We start from the raw sequence: 27367 nt of genomic DNA on the forward strand, positions 1-27367 counted from the left end.
CAACAACTTTGGACGCTGACACCAATAAAGTCCTTTTGAAAGATTTTATTTTGCAGGCGTACTGTAACATCCAACAACACAGTCTCATATAGGAACAGAGGGCAAGGGTGAAGAACTCAGGCACCTTGAACTGCAGACATAACAAAGTCTCTAGTACCACCCAGAGAGTAGCCACTCGTAGCTGGGCACTTCAAGGCTGAACAAATCTCTAGTCAGAGATTATGGCAGTCAGCACTTTGATTCAGAACTTGTAAAATCTCTGACCTTGAACAAGTTGTAACTGAAAGTGAACAGGAACCTTTTCCCTCAAAACCTGGAACGTTCTCGGTCTCCTTGAGAGTACTGAAAAAAGCATGGACTCATCAATGTTCTTCCCAACTCAGTAACCAGGCACTTCTCAGGGTGCCAGCTTGTTGGCCCTCCTCCAAAGAGTCCTCCCCCGGTCACCTTCACGAGCCGCGGTGCACCTCCAAGCCAAGAGCACACCCGGACACCTTGAATCCTCCCTCAGTTACTGTGCCTCGGACCAGCCAGTTCTGAGACTCGGGAACAGACGGATCCTTACCCCAGACCAGACAGGTCTATTGGGGGTAACCAACAGAAGCATGTTGCGGAGCGTCGAATGCTCCATGACCGGGACCCCTCGCGGGGCTACCCTGGTCCAGAAACAGGAAAAGACTGCTAGGGCCTCACGAACGAACCAACCATAACATGTGACCTCAACATCTTAAGTACCCCTCCCCAGACTCCTCAGCGGGGCACACCCACTAATTGGCTCAGAGGAAGCTGATACCCAAGACGTCTAACCAGGCCTGGTTCTGGCCTGTCATGTGCACCTCACTGTACACATGACCAGGCAGAACTCTAACACAGCCCAGCCAAACTGATGTCAAAGTTAACCTACATAATTAACCCTCAGAACCCCATTACTGTTCTGAGGCAAAAACTAAATTTACAATTGAATGACACTTTGTCCAAAATGTCATCCGCTACATATCTTTTTAGTAAAAACCTGGATTTCAGCACTAATGTGGGCAAGCTCATTATTAAAGAGACCCTGTCGCCAACTTAAGAAAGCACAGATAAAAAGCACAAAAATGCTTGTTCCCAGCAGCAGTCTCAAAACTTTTGGGTGTCTACATAAGGGGGGTTTTATATGTAAATTACATACATAAAATGTATTAAATACATATATAATCTTTTGAAACTATTGCAACTCCCTTCTCATTGGCCTGTCTTTACACAGGCTAATCACTCTTCAGTCTGTCGTGACTGCTGCTGAGAAATTCATCTGCCACCCTTCTCTGCCTGTCTCTCCACTGACTTCTGCTTACCCTTCAAATAAAATTCAAAACATTAACAACATACAAAACCATTCACAACTCTGCTCCAAGCTGTATTACCAACCTCATCTAAAAATATCACCAAACTGTTTTCTCCGCTCCTTTCAGGACCTCCTACTCTTTAGCCCCCTCATCACCTCCTCCCATGCTCACCATCTGGATTCTCCAGAGCCTCTCCCATCCTCTGGAACCCCTTACCCCAATCTCTGTCCACCTTTAGGCGATCCCTGAAAATTCATCTCTTCAGAGAAGTCTGCCCAGGCCCTACCAACTTTACCTTCTCCATCAACTCACAGCTATTACCTTAAGACCCCTTTCACACCAGGGCGTTTTTCAGGCGCTATAGCGTTAGAAATAGCGCCTGAAAAACGCCCTAAAGAAGCTGCACCATTGTCTGTAGTGTGAAAGCCCTGAGGGCTTTCACACTACAGCGGTGCGCTGGCAGGACGTCAGAAAAAAGTCCTGCCAGCAGCTTCTTTGGAGCGGTGAAGGAGCGGTGTGTTTACCGCTCCTCCACCGCTGCTGCCCATTGAAATCAATGGGGCAGCGCTGTATTGCCGCCGGCAAAACGCCGCTATTGCGGCGTATTGCCGGCGGTTTTAACCCTTTCGCGGCCGCTAGCGGGGGGTAAAAGCGCCCCGCTAGCGGCCGAAATCCGCCGCAAATCCGCCGCAATTCCGGCGGTAAAACGCCGCTAAACATAGCGGCGTTTTACCGCCGCCGCTATCAGCGGTGTGGTGTGAAAGCAGTCAAAGAGCACTTTCACACCACACCGCCCATAGCGTCAGCGGTAAAACGCTGCTATTTTTACAGCGTTATTAGAGCGTTTTTACAGCGTTTTTACAGCGTTTTTGGGGCGCTAGCGTTAAAATTACTGCAACGCTGTGGGCGTTTTTGCAGCGTTTTACAAGCGTTTTACAAGCGTTGGGCGTCAAAGAGCCACCTCACCTCCCTACATCACTTCCTGTTTACTTCCTGGGATCTTGTGAGGTGACAGAGGATACAGAAAGAAGATGGAGTTCATGGAGCTGTTCTTGATGTTTGTGCTACTGTATTGGGAAAATATCCACCAACAGAGGCAGCAACGTCGGTATTGGGTTCATCCCATCCTACAAACACACAGCTCTATCGGGCAATTTGTGTTGCTATATGAGCACCTAAGAGTGCACCCAGACAAATTCCGAAACTATACTCGAATGAGCATTGGAACGTAAGTATCTATATCCTAATCCCGCTCCCACTGCTCCCAAATCTCCAACCATAATCCCACTCCCACTGGTCCCAAATCCCAAATCTAGAACCATAATCCCGCTCCCACTGGTCCCAAAACCCAAATCTAGAACCATAATCCCACTCCCACTGGTCCCAAAACCCAAATCTAGAACCATAATCCCGCTCCCACTGGTCCCAAAACCCAAATCTAGAACCATAATCCCACTCCCACTGGTCCCAAAACCCAAATCTAGAACCATAATCCCACTCCCACTGGTCCCAGAACCCTAATCTCCAACCCTAATCCCACTCCCACTGGTCCCAAATCCCTGGTCTCTTTCAACCTCCATCTTCTCTTAGCTCCTATCCACCTCTACAAACAGGATTTCCTGATTTCCCAGCATCCTACGCTTCAGTGAGATCATGTTACCTCCCCACAGCTAGTCCTGTTGCTGTGGATGCTATCTTTTTGTTTGCATGTTTATCTTTTGTTTGTGAGATCATGTAAAAACAAGCAGTTTATATAAAGTAAATGCAGTGTCTTGTTTTACTTCAAATCTACATTTTTCTACGATTTCTTTGGCACTTTGATGGCTTGGAAATCATTGTGACCTTTCCACAATTTCAGTCCTGTTGTTGTAGATGCTCTCTTTCTACTTGCATGTTTACTTTTTTTGAGATCATGTGACTTTTTCTACAGCTCAGGGCGGATTATAGGCGTTTTTAGGGCGTTTTTACAGCGCTTTCAATTCATTCCAATGGAGAGGAGCGTTTTTGAAGCGCTTTTTTTAACGCCCAAAAGCTGCTCCAAAGATGCTGCTTGCAGGACTTTTCTCAACGCTCAGCCAGCGCAACGCCTTGGTGTGAAAGGGTCCATTGAGATGCATGGAGAGCGTTTTATGAGCGTTTTAATAGCGTTATTTTTAACGCTAAAACGCTGCAAAAACGCCCTGGTGTGAAAGGGGTCTTAATATCACTTGCCCCTTTCTTCTAGATTGTAGTCCCTCAAAAGCAGGATCCTCCTAACCCTCTTGTTATTAATTGTATTGTATTGAACTTATTCTCTCTGGAGAGGAGACACTTGAGAGGGGATATGATAGCAATCCGCAAATATCTTACTGGTGACCTTAGCATAGTGAAATAACCTTTTAGTGAAAGGGAGTTTAAAAAGACATGCAGCCATTCATTGAAATGAGAAGAGAAGCGGTTTAACCATAATCACCGTAGAGGGTCCTTTAGTGTTATGCCCCATACACACGGTCGGATTTTCTGACGGAAAATGTTCGATGGGAGATTTTTGTCGGAAATTCCGATCATGTGTAGGCTCCATTGGACATTTACCATTGGAATTTCCGACACACAAAATTTGAGATCTGGATCTCAAATTTTCCAACAAAATCCCTGGTCGGAAATTCCGATCGTGTGTACAAAGTTCCCCGCATGCTCGGAATCAAGCAGAAGAGCCGCACTGGCTATTGAACTTAAATTTTCTTGGCTCGTCGTATGTCACCACGTTCTTGAGGTTCGTAATTTCCGACAACATTGTGTGACCGTGTGTATGCAAGACAAGTTTGAACCAACATCCGTCGAAAAAAAAACATGGATTTTGTTGCTGGAATGTGCGATCGTGTGAACGCAGCATAGGAGCAGTAAGGATGTGGAATTCTCTTCCATAAGCAGTGGCATCAGCAGGGAGCATTGATAGTTTAAAAAAAAACGATTATGCCCTGTACACACGGTCGGACATTCCGACCACAAAATCCGTCAGATTTTTTCCGACAGATTTTATCCGAAATTTATGTTGCATACACACGGTCACACAAAGTTGTCGGAAAATCCAATTGTTCTGAACGAGATGACGTCAAACACGTACGTCGGGACTATAAATGGGCCAGTAGCCAATAGCTTTCGTCTCTTAGTTTATTCTGAGCATGCGTGGCACTTTGTCCGGCACTTTGTCTAGAATTGTCTTCATACGATCAGAATTTATGCAATCGGATTTTGTTGTCGGAAAATTTTAGATCCTGCTCTCAAACTTTGTGTGTCAGAAAATCCGAAAGAAAAAGTCTGATAGAGCCCACACACGATCGATTTTCCGACAACATAATCCGATCTGACTTTTTCCATCGGAATTTCCGACCGTGTGTACAGGGCAATAGATGGGTATCTTAATGGTCACAACATACAGGGATATACGTTCAACTATTAAAATAAACACATTCACACACACCCACACAGGTTGAACTGAATGGACTGGTGTCTTTTTTCAGCCTTACCAACTATGTAACTATGTATTGCAACTGTAATGTCTCTCTTTATTTTGTAAAGCTCTGCCCAAACTGTTGGCGCTATATAACTCCATTAATAATAGTTTGTTGTATTTAATGTTCTGGCAACAGGGTATCTTCAACCATTCAGAATTCACATTTCATTGATCTGGCTCTATCAAACTGAAATCTGATTGGCTGATACAGGTTACTCTCTTTTGCACATTACCATTTCTCTCAGAGCTGCTTTATTTAAAAAAGACCACTACTGTACTATTTGTGCGCCAAAGAAACAGCGAGCTTTTAATGCCAAATAAAAGACAACATAATATATTTCAAATATTTCATAATCTTTTTCAAATATTTCTCACAAATAATAACGATGATTCTGTTGCGCCAAAGGCTTGATGGCATTGGCCAACGCTGTCTCTCACTGCGAATATATTTCCATAGAACAGGAATCTGAATGAATCTGAGAAATACACGTTCATGCAATGCATTATAACATCAGTGTTCATGTGTTTATTGAGACCCCCTACTCGGAAAATCTTGCTTCCAATCTGTCTGCTTCGCTCATCTCCTAAGAGGGGTTAACAGTGAAAAGACTCATCCCCATTCTGTGCCAATCACCTGAGTGTGAGAGATACAGAGAGAGAGAGAGAGGAAGAGGGAGAGCCGGCGAGCAAGAACATCTCTCCAGCAAGCTGGCCTCATCTCCCAGCTGTGGGCACAGAATCTGACTGAGCGAAACGGAGACGGGGAAAGCCCCGAGCAACAGGATGAAGCGGTACCAAGAACATCATCTGCAGCAGGTAGGTAACAGGCTTCTTGTGACTACAGACATAAACCTAGAAGGACTCTGTATTCCTCTAATTCCATTCACCGCTCAGTCTACCCAGCACTGTTTCCTTAGGATTCTCAATAGCATACAGCAGGCAGGAACCTGTTATACACAGGAATGCAAATCTTTAGCATAGGAAATAATGGAATGGCTTTATTATGAATGAAATGACAATGTGGAGAAAGCAGAGCGAGTATTGGAATTGGATTATTTGGGAAGTTGATCTAGAAGCAGACATTACGGTGGAGAAAAAAGAAACGAAACGCAAATGTTGTTCTTTGATATAGTGTGAGCAAGTCCTGTTTATCTGTGCTTTGTGTTTTTTATTTTTTTTTTATTTTTTTATGCTAGAGCGGAGATACAAGTGGGTAAAAAAAAATAAAAAATGATTTTCTCAGTGTAGGGGACTTCTTCTGGATTAACCCCTTCCGTGCATTATACATGAAAGAGTATAATGTCTATAGAGTCAGGGATTTTTTGGCCTTTTCATTATATATATATATATAAAACCAAACAGGGATTGCTGCATTCGTAAAAATTACATTACATCAGGTATATTTCATGTGGGTACCTGAAATATACCTGATGTACTGTAATTTTTACGAATATATTTTCATTAGTTGTGCAGCAATCCCTGTTTGCTTTTTTATATTTAGTCCCCGGGAAGGACTAGATTGCTGGCACACCGGTTTGACTGACCGTCAGTGCATCTCGCCCACAACATTTAGTTTTATATATATATATATATATATATATATATATATATATATATATATATATATATATATAGATAGATAGATAGATATTTCATATAGGTATACCCTACCCATGCATATATAGTTACATAGTAGGTGATGTTGAAAAAATACACAAGTCCATCCTATGTGTAAAATATATATATTTTAATATAAATATATATATATTCTATCTATCTATCTATCTATCTATCTATCTATCTATCTATCTATCTATCTATCTATCTATCTATCAATGAGTAAACATTAAATACCTAATTGGCTATGTCAGAAGCATTATTAAAGCAGACTTCACACCTATGTGTTGCGGTAACGCAGGCATGTTTAAACATGTACCACAATGCCCATAATCAGGGCGTTATTCATTCTGAATGGCACCCTAACACACAAAAGCAACACATCTCCAATGCATCTGAGTTGTAGTGTACCACAACTGTTTGTAATGCATGACCCTATGTTATGGCCGGCTGCGTCAGGAAAAACAAATGGTACTTGTCCAATTTTATGTGTGTTGTGGTGCATTGACAGTCCATTCAAACAACTAGGATGCCTTAATGCAATGCGCGTTAATGTGTGGGATTATGACACCACAATAGAATGGTTAGGTGGGAAGGGGGCCTAAGGCAATTGGCTTAATTAACTCACATCTGGCAACCAGCACTGTCATTTATAGAGCTAAGAATATTCAGAACAGTACAGTGTAAATCTAAACAGTACAGGGCACCAACAACCCCCCCCCCCCCCTCCTGTCATGTGTTCCCTATTTTGCTTTGCAAAATTCCACCCTGAAAACATTGCGACCATCTGGCAATTTTAAACACATCTGATCCATTTTTAAGATATTTGAAGGTGGAGGTCATCTGGAATGCTATAGCTACAACAATTTTTGTAGCACGGTCACACCACTGAGAGCAGCAATAATTTGCTACATAAGTGGAGTAATGGGTGGTGTAAGTTACACAAGTGGCATGTAGCAAATGGTAGTGATTAATTGGGCACATTAGGGGCATTGTGCAACCATGTGTGCTTAATTGCTACTCCGTGCTACTTGTGTAGTTTCCATCATAGGAAGCTATTTTAACCATCACTACAATTCTAAACGCTCCCAAACGTCAAAACTTTTTAAAATGGGGGGGGGGGGCGGGGGTGGATGGAGACATTTCTTTGAACAATCTGCAGACTGAGGCATATGTTATCCAAGGCAGAACAACATCATTCTCAGTCCCCTTCCTACATACCTAAACTATTCAAACTCAGCATCCTGCATAATTGGGCTTCCACTCCAACTCACATTCACCTTACACTGAATAGAACTATGTGCCCCAATGAACTTAAGCCTTGTACATGCGAATGTACAAGCCGGCATCGGCTGGTTTAATAGAAACCGGCCAGCATTTGGCCTGTGTGCATGGCAGCCAGTCCGACAGAATCTGGTTGTTTTTGCAGGCTTCTGTCGAAGGCTCATGACCAACAAAGGTCTGCCAACCGGCATTCGTTCAGCACTCTCAACCAATGGCTGAGAGCGCTGGCCACAGTGTTCTGGCGGGGGGCTGTTCCCCTGTCAGAACACAATGGCTCAGCAGGGGACATTGCTGTACTAACATTGGATTGCTAGTACAGTGACTCCAACCAAAAATGATGCCTTCTGTGTTGAGAACAAGGCTACATCAGCATTGGGAGCTGCTGGTCTAGCGTTATCTTCTTACTATAGCAGGGGTATCCAAACTTTCTAAACAAATGGCCAGTTTATTGCCCTTCAGACTTGGGGGGGGGGGGCAGACTATGCCCCATTGTTGGTGTCAGTGGGATAAATGGTGCCTCATTGTTGATGTCAGTTGGCAGAATGATGTCTCATGTCAGTGGAGGGAATATTGCCCCAAGGGCCAGATATACAGGCAAGCAAAGGGCCACAGTTTGGAGACCACTATACTACAGGGTATCCAAGAGACACTGTATAACCTAGCAGGATCAAAAGGTAATTGAAGCTAAATGGGAAAATAAAGATTTAAACCCCTAGGCCCTGAAGCAGTAGCCTAGGGCCCAGGGGATGTCCAAGTGACCTAGTTACAGTCTTTGTCCTCCTACAGTAAACCCAGATGGTAGTGCAATAGGGGAGATTTACTAAAACTGGTGCAGCTGTGCACAGTACAGGAAGTTCCCGAGTTACGAATGGGTTAGGGACTGTAGGTTTTTTCTTAAGTAGAATATGCTCGTAAGTCGGAACAGTATGCGCAGAACGGCAGAGACGTTGTTTTCCAATGTTCTGTTGAAAGTGCCCGCCGTAGAAAACTGCTGTCGAAAGTGCCCACCATCGAAAGTGGCCACCTCCCGTTCGTAAGTAGGAGTCGTTCGCAAGTCGGATGTTCGTAACTTGGGGACTACCTGTAGCCAGTCAGCTCTAACTTCAGCTTGTCCAATTAAGCTTTGACAATAAAACCTAGAAACTTATTGGTTACTATGAACAGCTGAACACAGAAGTGTGTAACAGTTTTAGTAAATCCCCCCCAATGGGTCAAAGCTGTGCACCTGCCTTTCACTTCACAAAGGATGACATACTTGTAGACAGTTTGGGGGACATTTACTAAAACTGTGCAAAATCTGGAGCAGTTGTGCATAGAAACCAATCAGCTTCCATGTTTTATTGTCAAAGCTTAATTGAACAAGCCAAAGTTAGAAGTCGACTGGTAACTATGCACAGCTGCACCAGCTGCCGAGTGCTCCAGTTTTAGTAAACCTTGGTGTCTATTGAGCCCATTCCAGTAGAGACAAATCAAATGGGATGGCTTCTCTACTTACTGCACACCATGAGTTCACAATATGCAATGAAATCAGGCTAGGCAGTACAGGAGAGAAACCTATGTACACTGTGCCAGACTGAAACAAAACTGGAGGTTTACTGTAGTGAATAAGGCTTCACATTGCTATACTTTTCTTAGCCAGGTTAGGACCAGTAAAATAAGAAAATGTTCAGTTTAAAACAGCAGAGGGTTGTTGATTTGTGTTTCAAACGTTGTATGCCTACAGATGCCAGTGATGAAAAACCAGCCCTGCATATACAGCCACCTTTATAAGAGCACACAATATGCACTATCCCAATAAAAGAACCTGCTGTGACATTTTACGCTGGTACAGCTGACCTTATCATAACTGGACTGGCATATAAATAATGAAAAAATCCCTGCAGGCCAGCCATACATGGGTAAGGTTTACTATGAAAGCAACATGGTTGGGGGTTCATATGCAACCAATAATGAAAATAACAATGGGCTTAGGGACATAATATATTCCTGTGAGTGATACATCCTTCAGCTCATTGTTTGCTTATCACTATAAATGAAACAAAATGGATTGAGCTATCAACAAGAAAAATGTATAATCTTTTTGTTTCTCAGTCACGTTTGAAAGTATATCCTGATATCATTCCTCCAATAAATCTTTGACCTCTTCACCGAATAAGCATGAAGGAAAATATGATCTAAATGCTTGTATGACCTCCTTTGTAGGTCTATGGGCACCTTCAGAGAAGTAGGTATAGAAGTTAAAAGGAGAAACAAGTGCATTGACCTGTATGGTAGCCATGTGTTTGAACTCCTTATAAAACACATTAACCTGCTTCAAGCCGCTTTTGAAGTGTCAGTGACTTGTATGGGGAAAGAAGGAGTGGAGCAATCTATCTTCTAGGCCTGGCCAGGTTTTCCTGAGCTTGGTAGTTGATTGTTCCTGTCTGACTGAGTTATGAATATGTATTGGACATCAGCCAATCCCTGGAAGGGGCACCCAGAAGGTGGCTGGGGATATGAAAAATGTTAAAGAGGCCTGCTTTGAGTGTTATTATCTTGGGGCTGTTGCCTCTTGGGAGGCAGCCAATGCGTATTACTGAGAAGGGATGCTATTGGACCTCAGCATGTGCTGGGCTCTGAGCCTGGGAAGAGATTAGACTAAAGCAGGAGTCTCCAAACTTTATAAACAAAGGGCCAGTTTACTGTCCCTCAAACTTTAGGGGAGATGGACTGTGGCCAGTGGGAGAACAAAATGTCCTGGCATCAGTGTGTGTAAACAATACCCCATCATTGGTATTAGGGGGAGTAATAGCGTCCCATTGTTGGTATCAGTGGGAGATATAGTGTCCCATCATTGATGTCCATGGGAGGAATAGTGCCCCATCATTGGTGTCAGTGGGAGGAATAGTGCCCCATCATTGGTGTCAGTGGGAGGAATAGTGCTCCATCATTTGTGTCACTGTGAAGAATAGTGGCCCATTGTTGGAGTCAGTGGGAGGAATTGTGCCCCAACATTCGGGTCAGTGAAAGGAATAGTGCCCCATCATTGGTGTCAGTGGGAGGAATAGTGCCCCCTCATTGGTGTCAGTGGGAAGAATAGTACCCTGCTGTTGGGGCAGGAACTATGGCTCACTATTGCTGACAGTGGGGGGAATATTGCCCAGAGGGCCGGATAAAAATAAGCAAAGGGCTGCATCCAGCCCCTTGGATGCAGTTTGGAGACCACTGGACTAAAGGATATTTGCTGGAGAATATCACATGTGAAGGACCCTTTTTCTTCATTGGAAAGTGCTGAATGGAGGCTGTGTAGCAGACAGCTGTCCTTGGACTTTCTGAGTAAGACTTTGATTATGGATGCCAGGTTTCCATGTGCTTGGGGATGTAAGTTCCAGATGTTGCTGTAAGGGCTAGGACTTCTCATATAGAGTGCCAGATTAGCTGCCCATTCCCTCTTATCTCCAGCAAAGGCTGTTACAAGAGAATTTTGTCTAAAGATTGTCCTCCTACAAATTTCTGGAATAAAAGTTTGAAAAATCTTGCACTTTATCCCTTTCTCCTGTTTGCTACAATAAATCTACAAAAAAGGCATCCCCATGACCAGTGATAGCCCACCTTGTCACTCCAGATATTTTGGAACTACATTCCCCATGTTGCTTATACACTCTGCAGTGTAGTTGAGCATCATAGGAAATGTAGTTCCAAAACATCTGGGGTGCCAAGGTTTGCCATCACTGCCCTAGACTGAGCCTGTGTTGTCGGTGCACATGGAACTATGTCTGGGTCTAGCAGCCTCTGAACTTGCAAAGGAGACCTGGAGTAATCTACAGCAACCCCTACAATGCTGTATCAAGGCCCAGGACTAGGGCAGCACTTTGCAGGGGGGCAGCAAGGAAAGAGTCTCTGCCGGCTTGTTAGTGTAGCACCAGTCTTATGGGGTGGACTGGGCTGAGAGGCAAATTAGAGAGGAAATCTATGCAAATTAAGGGAATTCATTGCCCCCCCCCCCCCCCCCACCCAGGCCCTCAGAACTAGTGTCTTCACTCTAAAATTTCAGGCCGGGTCTTAAACAGCAAGGGGTGTGGCCATGACAGGAAGGGGTGGGTCATATTTAAATTAGGGATTGCACGAGTTTAGTCAGGCCTAGGGCAGCACAAAACCTAAATACACTACTGGACCCCTACATTCCTTTCAAAAAAAGTTTCAGTGGCCTTTCTTTATACTAATGCAGGACATGCACTGTATGCAGCAATTTGTAACAGAGAATTGACTTATGATCAATTTAGGCTGATCTTTTGGACATAAATAAACACAGGTGATCAACGTTGAATTGATTTCCACATTGTCTAATAAAAAGGATCAGTTTGGGAAAAATATGATCTCTTTTGCAATTTTAGGTTTTAAGATTGATTCATCATTATTCAAAACAAATATTTTAAGCTAATAATCAGTTGAAGCATAGTTTAAAATTAAGTGCCAGTTTGTTTGTTCTGAAACATTCATTCATTAAAATATTTGTTCATTAAAATTCAGGTAATCAGTAGCTGTATTTAGCATACATATTTTAACCAAATTAATTAAGTTTTACCCTTTTATAGAAACTCAGCTATGTTTATCAGAACCAAGTTACATCATTTTTACTGCTAAAAAGTTATAATCAAATTTAGCATAAATTATTTTAACCAATTCAATATTATTCAAAGTTATTGACGTAGTCGTTCTCTGATTAGATCTGCATGTGTATGGGCACCATTTGATGAAAAACTCCTTTAGATTTACTGACAGCTGTGGTGTATGTCATAGTCCAAACTAGGGACAGGGTTAGCTTCTTCTTAGTTCCTAACTACAGGTCCCCACTTCATGTCCAGTTGGGAGATAGGTATCAAGGACTGGTGGAGTTCAAGAAATCTGAGTGTGAAGTGAAGAAGTAGAGCGTAAGGCCGACTATAGATGGTCCAAATCTTCAGCAGGAACTGGCCGAGATTCTGAGTGTACAGGCTGAGTGTACCAAGTTGATTGATCAATCAACTTGGGTACAACCAGCCTGCTGGATTAAACCAACACGTGTAACAATAAAATTCTCACAACAATAAATAATCCATAGGGTTATAGCTTACAAATGGGGACCCAAAGAGCCTGAAAGACCACATTTTATAGACTACTATGTGGCCAGTTGCATGTAAATTTAATTTGAACCTTGTTATTCTGATGGTGTGCATGGTGGCCTATACATGTGGAACAAGCGTAAGCACTGGCTCAGGCAGGGAACAAGTGGTGGTTAGTAGAAGGAGAGCCTGACCCCTGTCTGGAACACATTCCATAAAAACCTGTGCCATTTGTGCAGGGTGGCTGGCCCAACCTCTGATGGACCTGGCCTGGAAACACAGAATTTGGGCCCCCCGAAATTTTTTTGATAGTATTTGTGAAGCCCCCTTGCCACAGGCCTTTCAGCCGTGAAGATAGAGCAATAGATCAGGAAAAAGTTTTCCAACTCCAACTCAGGCTGTTGGACATTCACTAGCATTTCCTAATTGCAATGTAATAACGTCATCCAGCTCTGCTTGACATGTTTTGTCATAAAAACTTTGTCAGAGGACTTTGGTTACATTTTAGAAAGAACCAGTATCATATAATTCTCAAGATTACGTCTTTTATGATTTTCTTTTTTTTTTTATTGTGGTGTGATGGTGATTATTTTTATATTAATTTATTGAGAATATATTAGATTTTCAACATGTAGTGAGTGCTGCACTTAATTATTGTTTGTTTATTGTATGTACATACAGGGCTCTGTTTTAACAGACATTGTTCAGACAGATTAGTACATGTACAGCCTTCTTTAGATTTTGGTGATGCTGCTCATACTTCTCACGCCAAACTATTCATCATTTGTGTACACACTCCAATCTTTCCTATGCTGATTAAAATGCTGACCTCTTCCTACCTTTCTATCTGTGCTGTGTAACATCAGAATTGTGAGTTAGGAGGGAATCATAGCGTTCTGGTCAATTAAAGCTTCCAGATAGAAGATCATCTGGTCCATGTTTCTTGGAGAGAAATGTGAGTTTGCTTTCTATGAGACACATACTATGTTGCTTCTGGTTGTCAGCTGTGCTCTGTGTTGTACATTAGACTGTGGGGTTATAATTGTCACTAAAATACAAGCTACAAGTGGTGGAAATGAGGTTGCTAAGTAAAGCAGCTGGGCTTATTTCTGTGAAGTGTGAGGAGTGTCAGAGCTCAATGTTGTCTTCCAGCAGAGCTGCTATTCCCTTGAGTCAACATGGAATGTGCAGTACTACAGTGTGCTACAACCTGCAGGAGGATGGTGGGGACCAACCAGCTTCATGTCAGTGGCCTGACCTGGTTTTGTTTCCTGTTATAAGGTGGCCCTCAGATACCGCCCCCCCCCCCCACACTATGTGAATAAGTATGGGGTACATGGTACCCCTACCCTTTCACCTGGTGAAAAAAGTGTAAATTAAAAACACAACACAAGTTTTTTAAAATAATTTATTAGACAGTTCCGGTGGTCTTCTTCCGTCTTGATGGGGTGGGCTTCATGCTGTACTTTTACCACTGTTGGGAAAGATAGAGCTCTGCCAAGACCACTTAACCTGTTGCCACTGTGCCAAACAATATGGAGGAGCTGATGGTAGTGATTTGGGATTCTACTGAAACCTCCTACAAGGTGAGGTTTGGATATGTCCTCCTGTAAAATCAGTTGTTTTCACGCTGTCCATATTTTCCTTCTCTTGGCTGCTTCTGCTATCAATCTCCCTCTCTTATGAGTCTCCCACAATACAGTTGGTGTAATATTCTCTTCATTATTTTCTTTAAAAAATAGATTCAAATCCATTTCTAGAGCCACGAATATTTTATGGTCATGTAGGAGCGATTCATCCAACCTCCATGATCTTTGCCTAACCGGTATGTCCTCTAAATCCAAAGTGGCCATAACGGGAGCATGATCTGAGAGGGTTATTGATTTGGGGTATCTACTTTCCAAAATGGGGTCATTTGGGGGGGTTTTGTGTTATTTTGGCATTTTATGGCCTTCGAAACTGTGATAGGTAGTGAGGAGTGAAATCAAAAATTTGCACCCTTAGAAACCCTGAAGGCAGTGATTGGTTTTAGTGGTGCCGTACGCAGCTAGACTCCCAAAAAGTCCCACATATGTGGTATCCCGTACTCAGGAGAAGCAGCAGAATATATTTTGGGGTGCAATTCCACATATAACTATGGCATGTGTGAGCAATATATCATTTAGTGACAACTTTTTGTAAACTTGTTTTTTTTTGTATCATTATTCAATCACTTGGGGCAAAAAAAAATATTCAATGGGCTCAACATGCCCCTCAGCAATTTCCTTGGGGTGTCTACTTTCCAAAATGGGGTCATTTTGGGGGGTTTTGTGTTATTTTGGCATTTTATGGCCTTCGAAACTGTGATATGTAGTGAGGAGTGAAATCAAAAATTTGCACCCTTAGAAATCCTGAAGGCAGTGATTGGATTTCGGGATGCCGTACGCAGCTAGACTCCCAAAAAGTCCCACATTTGTGGTATCCCTGTACTCAGGAGAAGCAGCAGAATATATTTTGGAGTGCCATTCCACATATAACTATGGCATGTGTGAGCAATATATCATTTAGTGACAACTTTTTGTAAACTTTTTTTTTTTTTTGTGTGTCATTATTCAATCACTTGGGACAAAAAAAAAAATATTCAGTGGGCTCAACATGCCCCTCAGCAATTTCCTTGGGGTGTCTACTTTCCAAAATTGGGTCATTTGGGGGGGGGGGGGGTTGTACTGCCCTGCCATTTTAGCACCTCAAGAAATGAGATAGGCAGTCATAAATTAAAAGCTGTGTAAATTCCAGAAAATGTACTCTAGTTTGTAGACGCTATAACTTTTGCGCAAACCAATAAATATACGCTTATTGACATTTTTTTTTTACTAAAGACATGTGGCTGAATAAATTTTGCCCTAAATGTATGACTAAAATTGAGTTTATTCGATTTTTCTTATAACAAAAAGTAGAAAATATATTTTTTCTCAAAATTTTCGGTCTTTTTCCATTTATATCGCAAAAAATAAAAATCGCAGAGGCAATCAAATACCATCAAAAGAAATCTCTATTTGTGGGAAGAAAAGGACGCAAATTTCGTTTGGGTACAACATTGCATGACCGCGCAATTACCAGTTAAAGCAGTGCAGTGCAAAATTGTAAAAAGACCTCTGGTCCTTAGGCTGAAAATTGGTCCGGGGCTTAAGTGGTTAAATCCCCTTTCTTCCCCATTCTGATGCTTAGGTTGAACTTCAGCAAATCATCTTCACGTCTAGATGCCTAAATGCATTGAGTTGCTGCCATGTGTTGGCTGATTAGCAATTTTTGCTACCAAGCAATTGAACTGGTGTACCTAATAAAGTGGCCGAAGAGTGTAGATAATAACTGGCAAAACCCTCCTCCCACAATTTGCATTGCCTTTCTTATGTTTGCACACATCAGATGCTACACAGCCAAAGAGATGCTCCCTGCAATCACACCCGCTCAACCTCCCTATTGTCACATTTGTAATGCCCATTCTCCTCATACATCCATAGCAGCATCCTGTCTCCTCCTCATTGTCGAATGTAGACCTATCATGTCCCGAACTGACCCAATGACAGTAATCCACACCGATCTAGACATGCAGTGACCCCCCACTCAGGACTGCCAGCCACTTGCAAACCTCAAGTTTTATATCACAGTATTCATACAACATGTATCATTTTAATGCACTGCTTCACAGGAACACACTTCATTTTGTTTTAGATAGAATGTAATAAATATTGTATCTTGTAAAGTATGATTCTAATATCACCTAAAGGAAACACAGTTAAAAACATGAAGTGCTTCTACGGGTGTTTTGTTAATAAATAGGATACTAAAGTGCAAAGTACTCAAGCGCTGGTGTGGTGAAAAATACAGAAAAAATTGATTATAATGATAATAATAAAAGCTGCACCAAATATCAGTGATCCCTCACTAGTACAAATGCAAAAAAACTATATAAATTATTAGTGAGCTAATATCAATACTCTATACAATATTCTTGTGCCATAAAAATCAATAATTGTGTAAATAAATTAATAAAAAGTAGCCGTGTATATAAATAAATTAAATATAAATGTGAATTATAAATAAATGAATTCTCCGTAATAAATACACATAAGAAATAAATATAGATATAAATATAAATTATTATTTCTTAATTAATGCATTCTGTGCGTATAAAAATCTCCTCCTGATGGGATAGATGGATCCGGGATCTGATCACATACAGCTCTTATATCTACACTGTAGAACACTCCCATGTGGTGATGTCCACAAGACTTAGGATATAATCCGCAAAGTGACTTATCACACTCAGTCCTTTATGTTATGTCCACAAACACCGTACCAAACCAGCTTTCTCTACTATCCCGCTGTACCGCATTTATCGCTTATCTCTTTACTCCTTGATTTTAACTTTCATTTGCCATAGGAGAGAAAAGAAAAGAGACAGGGGATAGTGTACTACTGCGATATTTAGATAAACTTTATATATGCACGTCGATCTTTCCAGTTAAAGCATGGGGTAATGGCAATACAACATCAGATTGTACTCCTCCTCACAGCCTCTCTGTGCCTCTGAACACTGTGGGCTTGACGTCACTGGCTCCTCCACCCGACGCATTGCGTCACAGGTCACGTAACATTCTCAATGGAAATGATACTGTTAATAAATAGGCCATCATCTCCTTATAAAAATAGCACTGTTTTGTATGAATATCAATATTTTGTTACATTTCCTAATAACTCCTGTAACCTAAAAGGACACACTTTTGCTAGTCATGTAAAATTATTAGTGCGCTAATATCAATACTCAATACAATCATTCTCTACACCAGCTAAGCTTTCAAATCATCCTGACAGTTGGAATGCCTTTACTTCCTGCTAATGTGGAAATAAAAGCAAGCAGCACAGGTGATTAACATATGTCATACCTGCACCTTTTATTGTTTGCAGGATGTTTATACTCATGCACTTTAAATTGGTAGCCACAAGTAGACCCAAGATGAAAAAGAGAGCACTCAATTGCACACAAATCCAAATTTATTTAACATCGTATAAGAAAACATATTTAAAACACATACTGAAATACTGTACATATCAAAATTGTGTGGTGTTGTCCCACCTAGGTGAGACCACTTGAGAAACCCTGTAGGTATGCCCATAGATATGATAGACTCTGGCCAGTATGTGCTGAAGGTCTTACATATCGGGGCCCCACATGAAATCAATGTACCAAGGGATCACTACGCATATAGCTTCCTCAGGAGATCATATTAGTACCTAGAAATATAATATGTATTACAGTATATTAATACACATGTCCTTGGTTCTTTTTCTTTGCTTATATTTTGGATGTAGTGCCACATTCTGAGTCATGTCTCAACCACATTTAAGGTTAAGTTTATACTCAGTAAAGAGGGTACAACTCTTCCTGGGCCCACATGGTTTGGAGGGTCCATGGAGGCTTGCTATCCATCAAATTTTCTTTCTGACTATCCAGTCACTTGCATGTGTTTCTAAATGTTATCAATGCATATACTCTTTAAAGTGGAATCTAACTCACCTAAACAAATTCACCTTATTTTGTTCCTTCCCCTCTACCTCTTTCACAAATGCAAAAAAATGTATTCTATTTTTCACTGTTTTTCTTATTTCTGTGCTGCAAGGCAGCACTTCCTGCCAGGCCAGGCCCCACTGCCTTCTGGGATTGCTGCGTCACAGCTATCCTAGGAGGCAGTGTGTTACTAAGCTGCAAGAATCTGTACATGCACAAAAATGCCACAGGCCACTACAGTGCTCATCCACCACAAGCTGGTGGCATTTGGGCGCATACATGATAATCCACAACACGTGTGCTTTCCAAAGGCCTTGAAGAGACCAGTCGCACAGCTGCACATACATCTTTTCAGCATGGAACAGGGGCAATCGGGAGGACATTGGTACTTGTGGGAACTCTGGACCCACATAGCCAGTTTGCTGGACTTTTGCTGAACAGCTCAAGTTCGAACGTTAATCCGAACCCCACTGAAAAAAAATGGGGACCAAAATGCTCAAATCAATTGTGATCATTCTCAAGGTTTATTGGCAAAAAATTGTCAAACAATCGCTTGCGGGAGCAGAGATTTTAATAACACTTAATGAGAAATATAAAACATATCCAATTCCTTTAAATAACGTACTTGGGGGGATACTCTAAACCTGTCTATGAAGTGTAGCACCTGTATAATGTATACAAGGTACTGCAGAAACACTAATCTTTAAAAAAATAAAAATAAAATTATATATATATATATATATATATATATATATATATATATATATATATTATTTCCCATAAATTACATTTTCCTGCCAGCTTGATTTACTTTAAAAACCAGCATAAGGACCACCCAAGATAAATACATGAGACTTAAGGGTCTGATATGTTATTTCGGGGGACTTTTGGGGAGGCCCCGTGCCATTTTTTCCAATAACAAAGAAGCTAGCACGGAAAATGTAAATCACTGACCAATGTTTTTTTTTATTTTTCTTTCTAAGATGTCACCTTTGCGATAGCACATTCTATAGCAAGAATGACAAAAAATAAATAAAAATAGTGGCGACCTCCTGAAAATTCATGTGAGAACCCTTACCCATAGAGTCTTTAACCACTTGCTGCTTGGCCACAGTAGATTTACTAAGCAGCAGCTGCAGGCTCAGCAACATAAATAAATTTTGCAAGCTTGCTTCTGGATCTGCCGCGCTGTGGTTGGACACAGCACTGTTTTGTCAGCAGGCCCCAGCCAATGATTTATGGCTGAGACCTTTTGAATGGCCAATTGTCCAATCAAAGCACAGAGTCCTTTGTTTATAAACACCACAGGGCTCTGTACACAGAGCAGTAATCTGGCTGTTTCTTCTCCCTGCTTTGGCAGATCTATTACTAAAAGCAGTACACTTGTTAGGCACACAGTTAACCCTTTGATTGTCCTAGATGTTAACACCTTCCCAGCCAGTGTCATTAGTACAGTGACAGTGTACAATATTAGTACTGACCACTGTATTAGTGTTACTATTGTTGTCAGTTGTTAGTTAGTTAGTGCACCTTCCAGCCAGCATCAGCTAGCGCCAGATTGCCTCCCACATTATCACAGTCCCACTCAGGGCCAGACTGGCCTACCGGGATAGCAGGAAATTTCCTCTTAGGCAGCCTGCCCTGGGGCTGATCCTGAGCGGGTGCAGCCTGTGCACCATGAGCTGAGGTAGAGGGGGGCCCCCAGGGCCGGCCTTACCATGGGTCCTGCCGCTGGGTCCATTGGGCTGCCTCTGAGGAGAAGGGGGTGAGAGCGCCAGATTACAGAGTGGGGATCTCCTGCTTACCCAGCTGCCACTGTCGTACAAACTCCTGCCTCCTGGACTGGCTCCTATGTTGGACGTAACCACTGGTCCAATGCTGGGGCGTGTGATGTCCATCATAGGAGCCAGTCCAGGAGACAGGATTTGGTGCACTGGTCCCCATGCACTGGTAAGGCTGTGCTAATGGACATTGGTGAGGCTGCACTGATGGGCACTGATCAGGCTGCACTAATGGCACTGGTCACACTTCATTAATGGGCACTGATCAGGCTGCATTGACGGGCACGGATGAGGCTGAGCTGATGGGCACTGGTGAGGCTGCAATGGTGGGCACTGATGAGGCGGAGCTGATTGGCACTGGTGAGGCTGCATTGATGGACACTGGTGAGGCTGCATTGATGGGCACTGGTGAAGCTGCATTGATGGGCACTGGTGAAGCTGCATTGATGGGCACTGGTGAGGCTGCATTTATGAGCACTGATCAGGCTGCATTGATTTACACTGGGGAGGCTACATTGATAGGCACTGATCAGGCTGCGCTGGTGGGCACTGATCAGGCTGCATTGATGGGCACTGATGAGGCTGATCTGATGGGCACTGATGAGGCAGAGCTGATGGGAACTGATGAAGTTGCATTGATGGGTACTGGTGAGTCTGCGTTGATAGACATTAAACAGGCTGCATTAATGAGCACTGGTGAGGCTGCATTGATGGGCACTGATGAGGCTACGCTGATGGACACTGATGAGGCTGAGCTGATGGGCATTGATAAGGCTGTGTGACTGGTGAGTATAATGTACTCTTCAAATGTGCTTTAAAATGCATGGTTTTCCCTTTTATGAGCAAGAACATAATGATGGTATGCTTTTGGGCTGGTACAATAATGCTATGGGGCTGGTATTAAATTATTTCTAGGGCTGCTTTTTATTCCCAGCCTGGCCCTGGTCCCACTAAAAATTGCTGATCACCACCATTATCAGTATAGCGTTATAGCTGCATAAATTCCAGTGTATATGTAGACCAAAGTTTGTATAAGCTATAACTTTTACACAAACCAATTAATATACACTTAGGCCTCATGTACACTGCAGCTGGTAAACGGACGTTTAGGAGCAGTTGGGCATTTTTTTTCAGCAGCCCCTGAACTCTCCCCAGTGTTATCTTATGGGTACATGCATACTCAGGTGTTTATAGTAGTTTAGAAGCAGTAGAGGTTAGAAGCATTTTTCTGAAAGCAAAAAATCGCGTTCCGTTTAGTGGCATTTGAAACTGCAAATGCTTATAACAGCGCGCAAACGCGCCTAAACGCCGTAACTCACATTTATAAGCGTTTTCTTTTATAGGTATTTTCAATGGGGAAAAAGTCTTTCCAGAGCCCTTGTTGGCTGCAAGGAGAGAAAGTGAGATAGAGATTGCCTGCATTGTGGGCATTTGGGGTGGTTTACTGAGGTTATCTGTGAAAAATTCTCCTAAACATAAACACTTATAAACGCCGCAAAACGCACATAAACGTGGCATTTAAAAGTGGAAAAATTGCCATTTTAACTGTCAGTTACTAGCTGTTAAGTTCCAGCGTTCAGAAGAGGTTTTCTAATGCCCTGTGTTCATGAAGCCTAATGCCGCGTACACACAGTCGGAAAAAGTCAGATGGAATAATTTCATCGGATATTCCGATCGTGTGTGGGCTTCATCATTTTTTTTTTTTCGAAAATTCTGACGGACCTAGAAATAGAACATGTTTTTCCGTCGGAATCAATTTCTATCGGGAAAACTGTTTGTCTGTATGCTGTTCCGACGGACCAAAAAACGACGCAAGGGCAGCTATTGGCTACTGGCTATTGAACTTCCTTTTTCTAGTCCCGTCATACGTGTTGTACGTCACCGCGTTCTAAACGATTGGACTTTGGTGTGATCGTGTGTAGGCAAGTCTGTTTTAGCGGAACTCCGTCGGAAAAACCGTCAGAGTTTATTCTGATGGAAAAATCAGTCGTGTGTACGACATGTAGCAGAATACATTTTAGCCTAAATCTATGAATACAGTTTATTTTTTTTTTGGATACGTTTTTTTACAGAAAAAGTAGAAATTATCTTTTGTTTTGTTTTTTCTCCAAATTTTTGCTAAAAAATAAAAAGACATTTTATGGTCTGGTATGGATTTTATGGGGGTAGCCAATGCAAAAATAGAAAAATAACCCCTTTCGTGGCTTTGTACTATTACTTTAGACAACATGATTCCATAAATGAGGCCCTGTCAAGGGAATGGAGCAGGGTGGGTGAAAGGGGTCCTGATTACAGGACCACAGACAACCTCAGCACCAATTTCTTTCCATGCAAGAACATTGTCCAAATACCAAAGTTTTGGAAGGCCTTTTGTTGTGTAAATTTGAAATAGCAACTTGAAAAAAGGTAAATATACAGCAAACAGTTTGTTTGTGCTTTTTTTTAAATCTTTTTGGTGTGTTAAATTGCTGATCACGTGTCTTTTGTTACGTAAACAAACGGGTGGGAAATGTCTTTGTTTGCATAACAAAGTAATTTTTCACTTTTTTAACAAACAATAGTCAAGTGACTAGCAGGTCAAAAACAGTATTTTCTCCTACCCCATTGACTCTAATGCATTTCATCCATGTTACCATATTATATCTGCAACATTTTGGCAAACCAAAAACTCAATTTTGCTTATTTCTACCGTGGTCAGACTTTCCATACAAGGGAATAGAGAACACTGAATACCAGTCTTCAAAGCATTGAACGTTATGGGTAGAGAATGTAGGGTGCTGGGTAGAGCAGATAGTAAAGATATTGGAAGGAGCAGGGCTGTAGGAATAGATGTTCTATATTGAAAGTGCTTGGGGGCGAGAAGAAGGTGCAAAAAAAATGAGTTCTTTAAAAGTACATTTATTCCTTAACCAGTTGAGTATTAGTTTGAGTACTTTCCCAGTTCAGTTTTCAGTGATGTGATAGATTGGCAAATACTTGGTCATGCAACACTGCACCCAAATGGGTTGTATACCACTTATACCATTTTTCAAGGTACAGCTCTGTTTGGTGTGGTTTAACTGCTTTAAGAGTGCCCGCAGTACTTTCCCTGTGGCTGGGCGGCACGGGCAGGCTGGATTACGTACATGTATGTAATCCGGCCTCTTGGGGTTGGGGGCAAGCAGCTCACCATTCCTGTGACTGCTGTGTCCACCAGATCCTGGTACTCTGTGTGAAAAAAATGTCATAACTTTCATTTGCATACAGTGTTGCATGACCGCACAATTGCCAGTTAAAGTAGCACAGTGCTGAATAGCGAAAACTGACCTGGTCATGAAGGGGGTAAAACCTTCAGGAGGTCAAGTGATTAATAACCACTTTAACCACTTCAGCCCCAGAAGGATTTACCCCCTTCCTGACCAGAGCACTTTTTGCGATACGGCACTGCGTTGCTTTAACTGATAATTGCGCGGTCATGCGACGTTGCACCCTAAAAAAATTGACGCCCTTTTTTCCCACAAATAGAGCTTTCATTTGGTGGTGATCACCTCTGCATTTTTTATTTTTTGTGCTATAAACAAAAAAAGCACACATTTTGAAAGAAAAGCTACATTTTTTACTTTTTTGCTATAATAAATACCCCCAAAAAATATATAAAAAAACAAATTTCTTCCTCAGTTTAGGCCAATATGTATTCTTCTACATATTTTTGGTAAAAAAAAAATCACAATAAGTGTAAATTGATTGGTTTGCGTAAAAGTTATAGCGTCTACAAAATAAGGGATAGATTTATGGCATTTTTTTAAATTAGTAATGGTGGCGATCTGAGATTTTTATCCTGACTGCGACATTGTGGCGGACACATCGGACATTTTTGACACTATTTTGGGACCATTTATAGAGCGATCAATGCTATAAAAAGGCACTGATTACTGTGTAAATGACACTGGCAGGGAAGGGGTTAACACTAGGGGATGATCAAGGGGTTAACTGCGTTCCCTCACTGTGTTCTAACTGTAGGGGGGATGGGCTCACTAGAACATGACAGAGATCACTGCTCCTGATCACTGGGAGCAGTAGATCCTTGTCATGTTGCTAGGCAGAACAGGGAAATGCCTTGTTTAAATCTCTCCATTCTGCCTCTATGTGTCACGATCGCGGGACACCTGTGGACATCATGCAGCGCACGAGCGCCCGCTAGCCCGCGATTTAAAGGGAACGTACAGGTACGCCCATTTTCGCAGCCACACCATTGTGCCGACGTACATCGTCATGCGCTGGTCAGCAAGTGGTTAAAATGTGTGTTACTCTATAAAAGGTGGCCAGTGGCACTTTAAGACCCTTCGTCTTCAATCTGCTGATCCTTCTTCATGCTGCATTTACAAATGTTCAGCCCATTCACAATGGGGGAAGAACCACTTTCTCCATTTTGAATAGGCTGAATGTTTGTAAATACTTCTAGTGTTTACAATTGTGATGACTGTGATTGGTTCACAGGCCATAATGCCCATGTGAATGAGCCCCAAGACCTCATTCACACGGAGAGCTTTATTTTTTAACTCAATACACTTTTATCATTTATATTTAGTCGGGATTGTATAAGTTATGTTGTGTTTGTGTCTGTTAACCACTTCCTGACCAGCGCACGACGATGTACATCGACAGAATGGCACGGGCAGGCGTACAGGTACGTCCAATATTCAATGCCGCCCTGCCATCGGGAGCGCGCCGCCGGTCGGGACCCCCGTGAGTCCGGTCGCAGGACCCGCGGACTCGATCGCCGCGGGCATCCCCGCGATCGTCTCATGGAGTGGCCGAATGGAGGAAATGCTGTGTAAACAACATTTCTCCATTCTGCCTAGCAACTAGTGACGCTGATCTCTGCTCCATGTGATTGGAGCAGAGATCAGTGTTCACTAAATGAAAGCCCAACCCCCCCACAGTTAGTAACACACCCCTAGGAACACTTAACCCCTACACTGCCATCCACTGGTTAACCCTTTCACTGCCAGTGTCATTTACACAGGAATCACTGCATTTATATAGCAGTGATTACTGTATAAATGACAATGGTCCCAAAAATGGGTCAAAAATGTCCGATGGGTCCCCCACAATGTCGCAGTCACAATAAAAATCGCTGATCGCCGCCATTACTAGTAAAAAAAATAATAATAAAAAATTATTAATAAAAATGCTATAAAACTATCCCTATTTTGTAAACGCTATAACTTTTGCGCAAACCAATCAATAATCGCTTATTGCGATTTTTTTTACCAAAAATATGTAGAAGAATACGTATCGGCCTAAACGGAGGGAAAAAATTTTTTTTTATATATTTTTGGGGGATATTTATTATAACAAAAAGTAAAAAATAATGCGTTTTTTTCAAAATTGTCGCTCTATTTTTGGTTATAGCGCAAAAAATAAAAACCGCAGGGGTGATCAAATACCACCAAAAGAAATCTCTATTTGTGGGAAAAAAAGGACGTCAATTTTGTTTGGGAGCCACGTCGCACGACTGCGCAATTGTCAGTTAAAGCGACGCAGTGCCGAATCGCAAAAAGGGGTCTGGTCTTTGACCAGCAAATTGGTCCGGTCTGCAAGTGGTTAATAACTGTTTTAGTGTTTTTTTTAGCAAAAATATAATTTTGGGCATCCTGTAATGCTTTCCAATGGCAGCCCTGAATGCAGTACACGCAGAGCACACAGCTTATCAGGCTAGTAAAATCAAAAGGTATTTTTTGCATTTCTCAGGTATACCAAAACTCTTTCAGTGGTATGTTTAACAGCTTAAAATATAGCAAATAAAAGGCATTCATTGTTGGGGTGTATATACCCATTTAAATAGATTGAAAATGTTTACAATTGAGTAAGGCCTGGACAACAATCGCAAAATGTTCATTCAACACTACCACCCCGAGGCCACTTATAAAGTGTACTAGGTCCCGGCTAGGCTTGCTCGTGCTTATCCTGGCAGCAGCGACAGATGTTTTCGGAATTGTGGTGATGTCCTACATATATGGTGTTCTTGCCCACATTTGATTGGCTTCTGGTCCAGGGTCTCTGGCCTACTGCTGACGTTATTTCATGTGGCAGTCCGAAAGGATATCTGGTTGGCTCTCTTAAATTGCCCTTAGCCGGGCCTCTTCGCCCCCAAGAGAAATTGGCCTCATACCTTTTCATTTCTGCCAAGCGAAGCATTGTCCATGCCTGGAATACTCCATCTGTTGCTTTCCAGGGGGCAAAGAAATCCGAAAAACAAAAGATCTGACATAAACAAATTTGTTTTCGTTGTGACAAAGGTTCGACAAAAGTTCGATATAAATAAGAGATTCGACATGATGCTGACAATAACAATCTGTGTCTATTGAACCTGTGGTCGAATGTGCCTAACCTTAACTCTATTACTCCAGGATCATTCGACATAGAGAGAAAATATTCGACATAGAGAGAAAAGATTCGACATAGAGAGAAAAGATTCGACATAGAGAGAAAAGATTAGACATAGAGAGAAAAGATTCGACATAGAGAGAAAAATTCAACATAGATAGATAGAAAAGATCGCTGCTGGAATTGGCTGGGGGAAGTGAAATAAAAATAATGATGATGATGATGATGAATGTTATTGGCTGATTGTAACCAAAGAGGAGGAGCAGTAAAATAGCTAGAACTAAGTACACTCGTACAGCCAACTTACTTTCACTTACGATTGCTAGCAGAGAGAGACACACTGAGGCCGCGTACACACGCGGGGACTGTTCGCTCAACTTTGTCCGTCAAACAGTTTCAGCGAACAGTCCGCTCAAAATTAGCATGGACGGACTTGCCCACACACGACGAACGAACAGTTTGCTGAAACCGTGCGCGATGACGTGAACGGCACGTACGACGGGACGGAAAATACGACGTCCTATACACTGCATTACAACTTTCGGCGTGTAAATCCTTTCTGAGCATGCGCGGAACTTAGTTTGACGAACAAGCCTACACACGAGGGGACTGTTCGCTGAAACCAAGTTTCAGCGGACAGTTTTTCGGAATTTCCGAAAAACTTTGTTCAGCAGACTGTTCGCTGAAACTGTCCGCTGAAAGCCCACACACGGGCGGACTGTCTGCCGAAACACTGTTCAGCGGACAAAGTTGGGCGAACAGTCCCCGCGTGTGTACGCGGCCTGAATCATTTCAGAAGACAGTCAATCTTAGCTGGTCCGTTTGTCAGAGAACCTGAATTATTTAGCAATTAAGCATAAGCACAGCAG

The 27367-nt window shown here is 42.2% G+C and overlaps 1 protein-coding gene across 1 annotated transcript in view; it reads left to right on the forward strand.

Annotated features, from left to right (window-relative positions):
* Positions 1-5356: 5356 nt before the first annotated feature.
* Positions 5357-27367, forward strand: part of SLC6A7 (solute carrier family 6 member 7) — a 212935-nt gene continuing 190924 nt past the window's right edge. Inside the window, exon 1 of the mRNA XM_077468287.1 lies at positions 5357-5634. Coding sequence (XP_077324413.1) covers positions 5602-5634 — 33 coding nt within the window. The 5' untranslated portion in view covers positions 5357-5601. The remainder of the gene's footprint in view (positions 5635-27367) is intronic.

The sequence above is a fragment of the Lithobates pipiens genome, unplaced genomic scaffold, assembly GCF_037356315.1.
Source record: "Lithobates pipiens isolate NorthernLeopardFrog02 unplaced genomic scaffold, aLitPip1_a1.2 Scaffold_8, whole genome shotgun sequence".
NCBI lineage: Eukaryota > Metazoa > Chordata > Amphibia > Anura > Ranidae > Lithobates > Lithobates pipiens.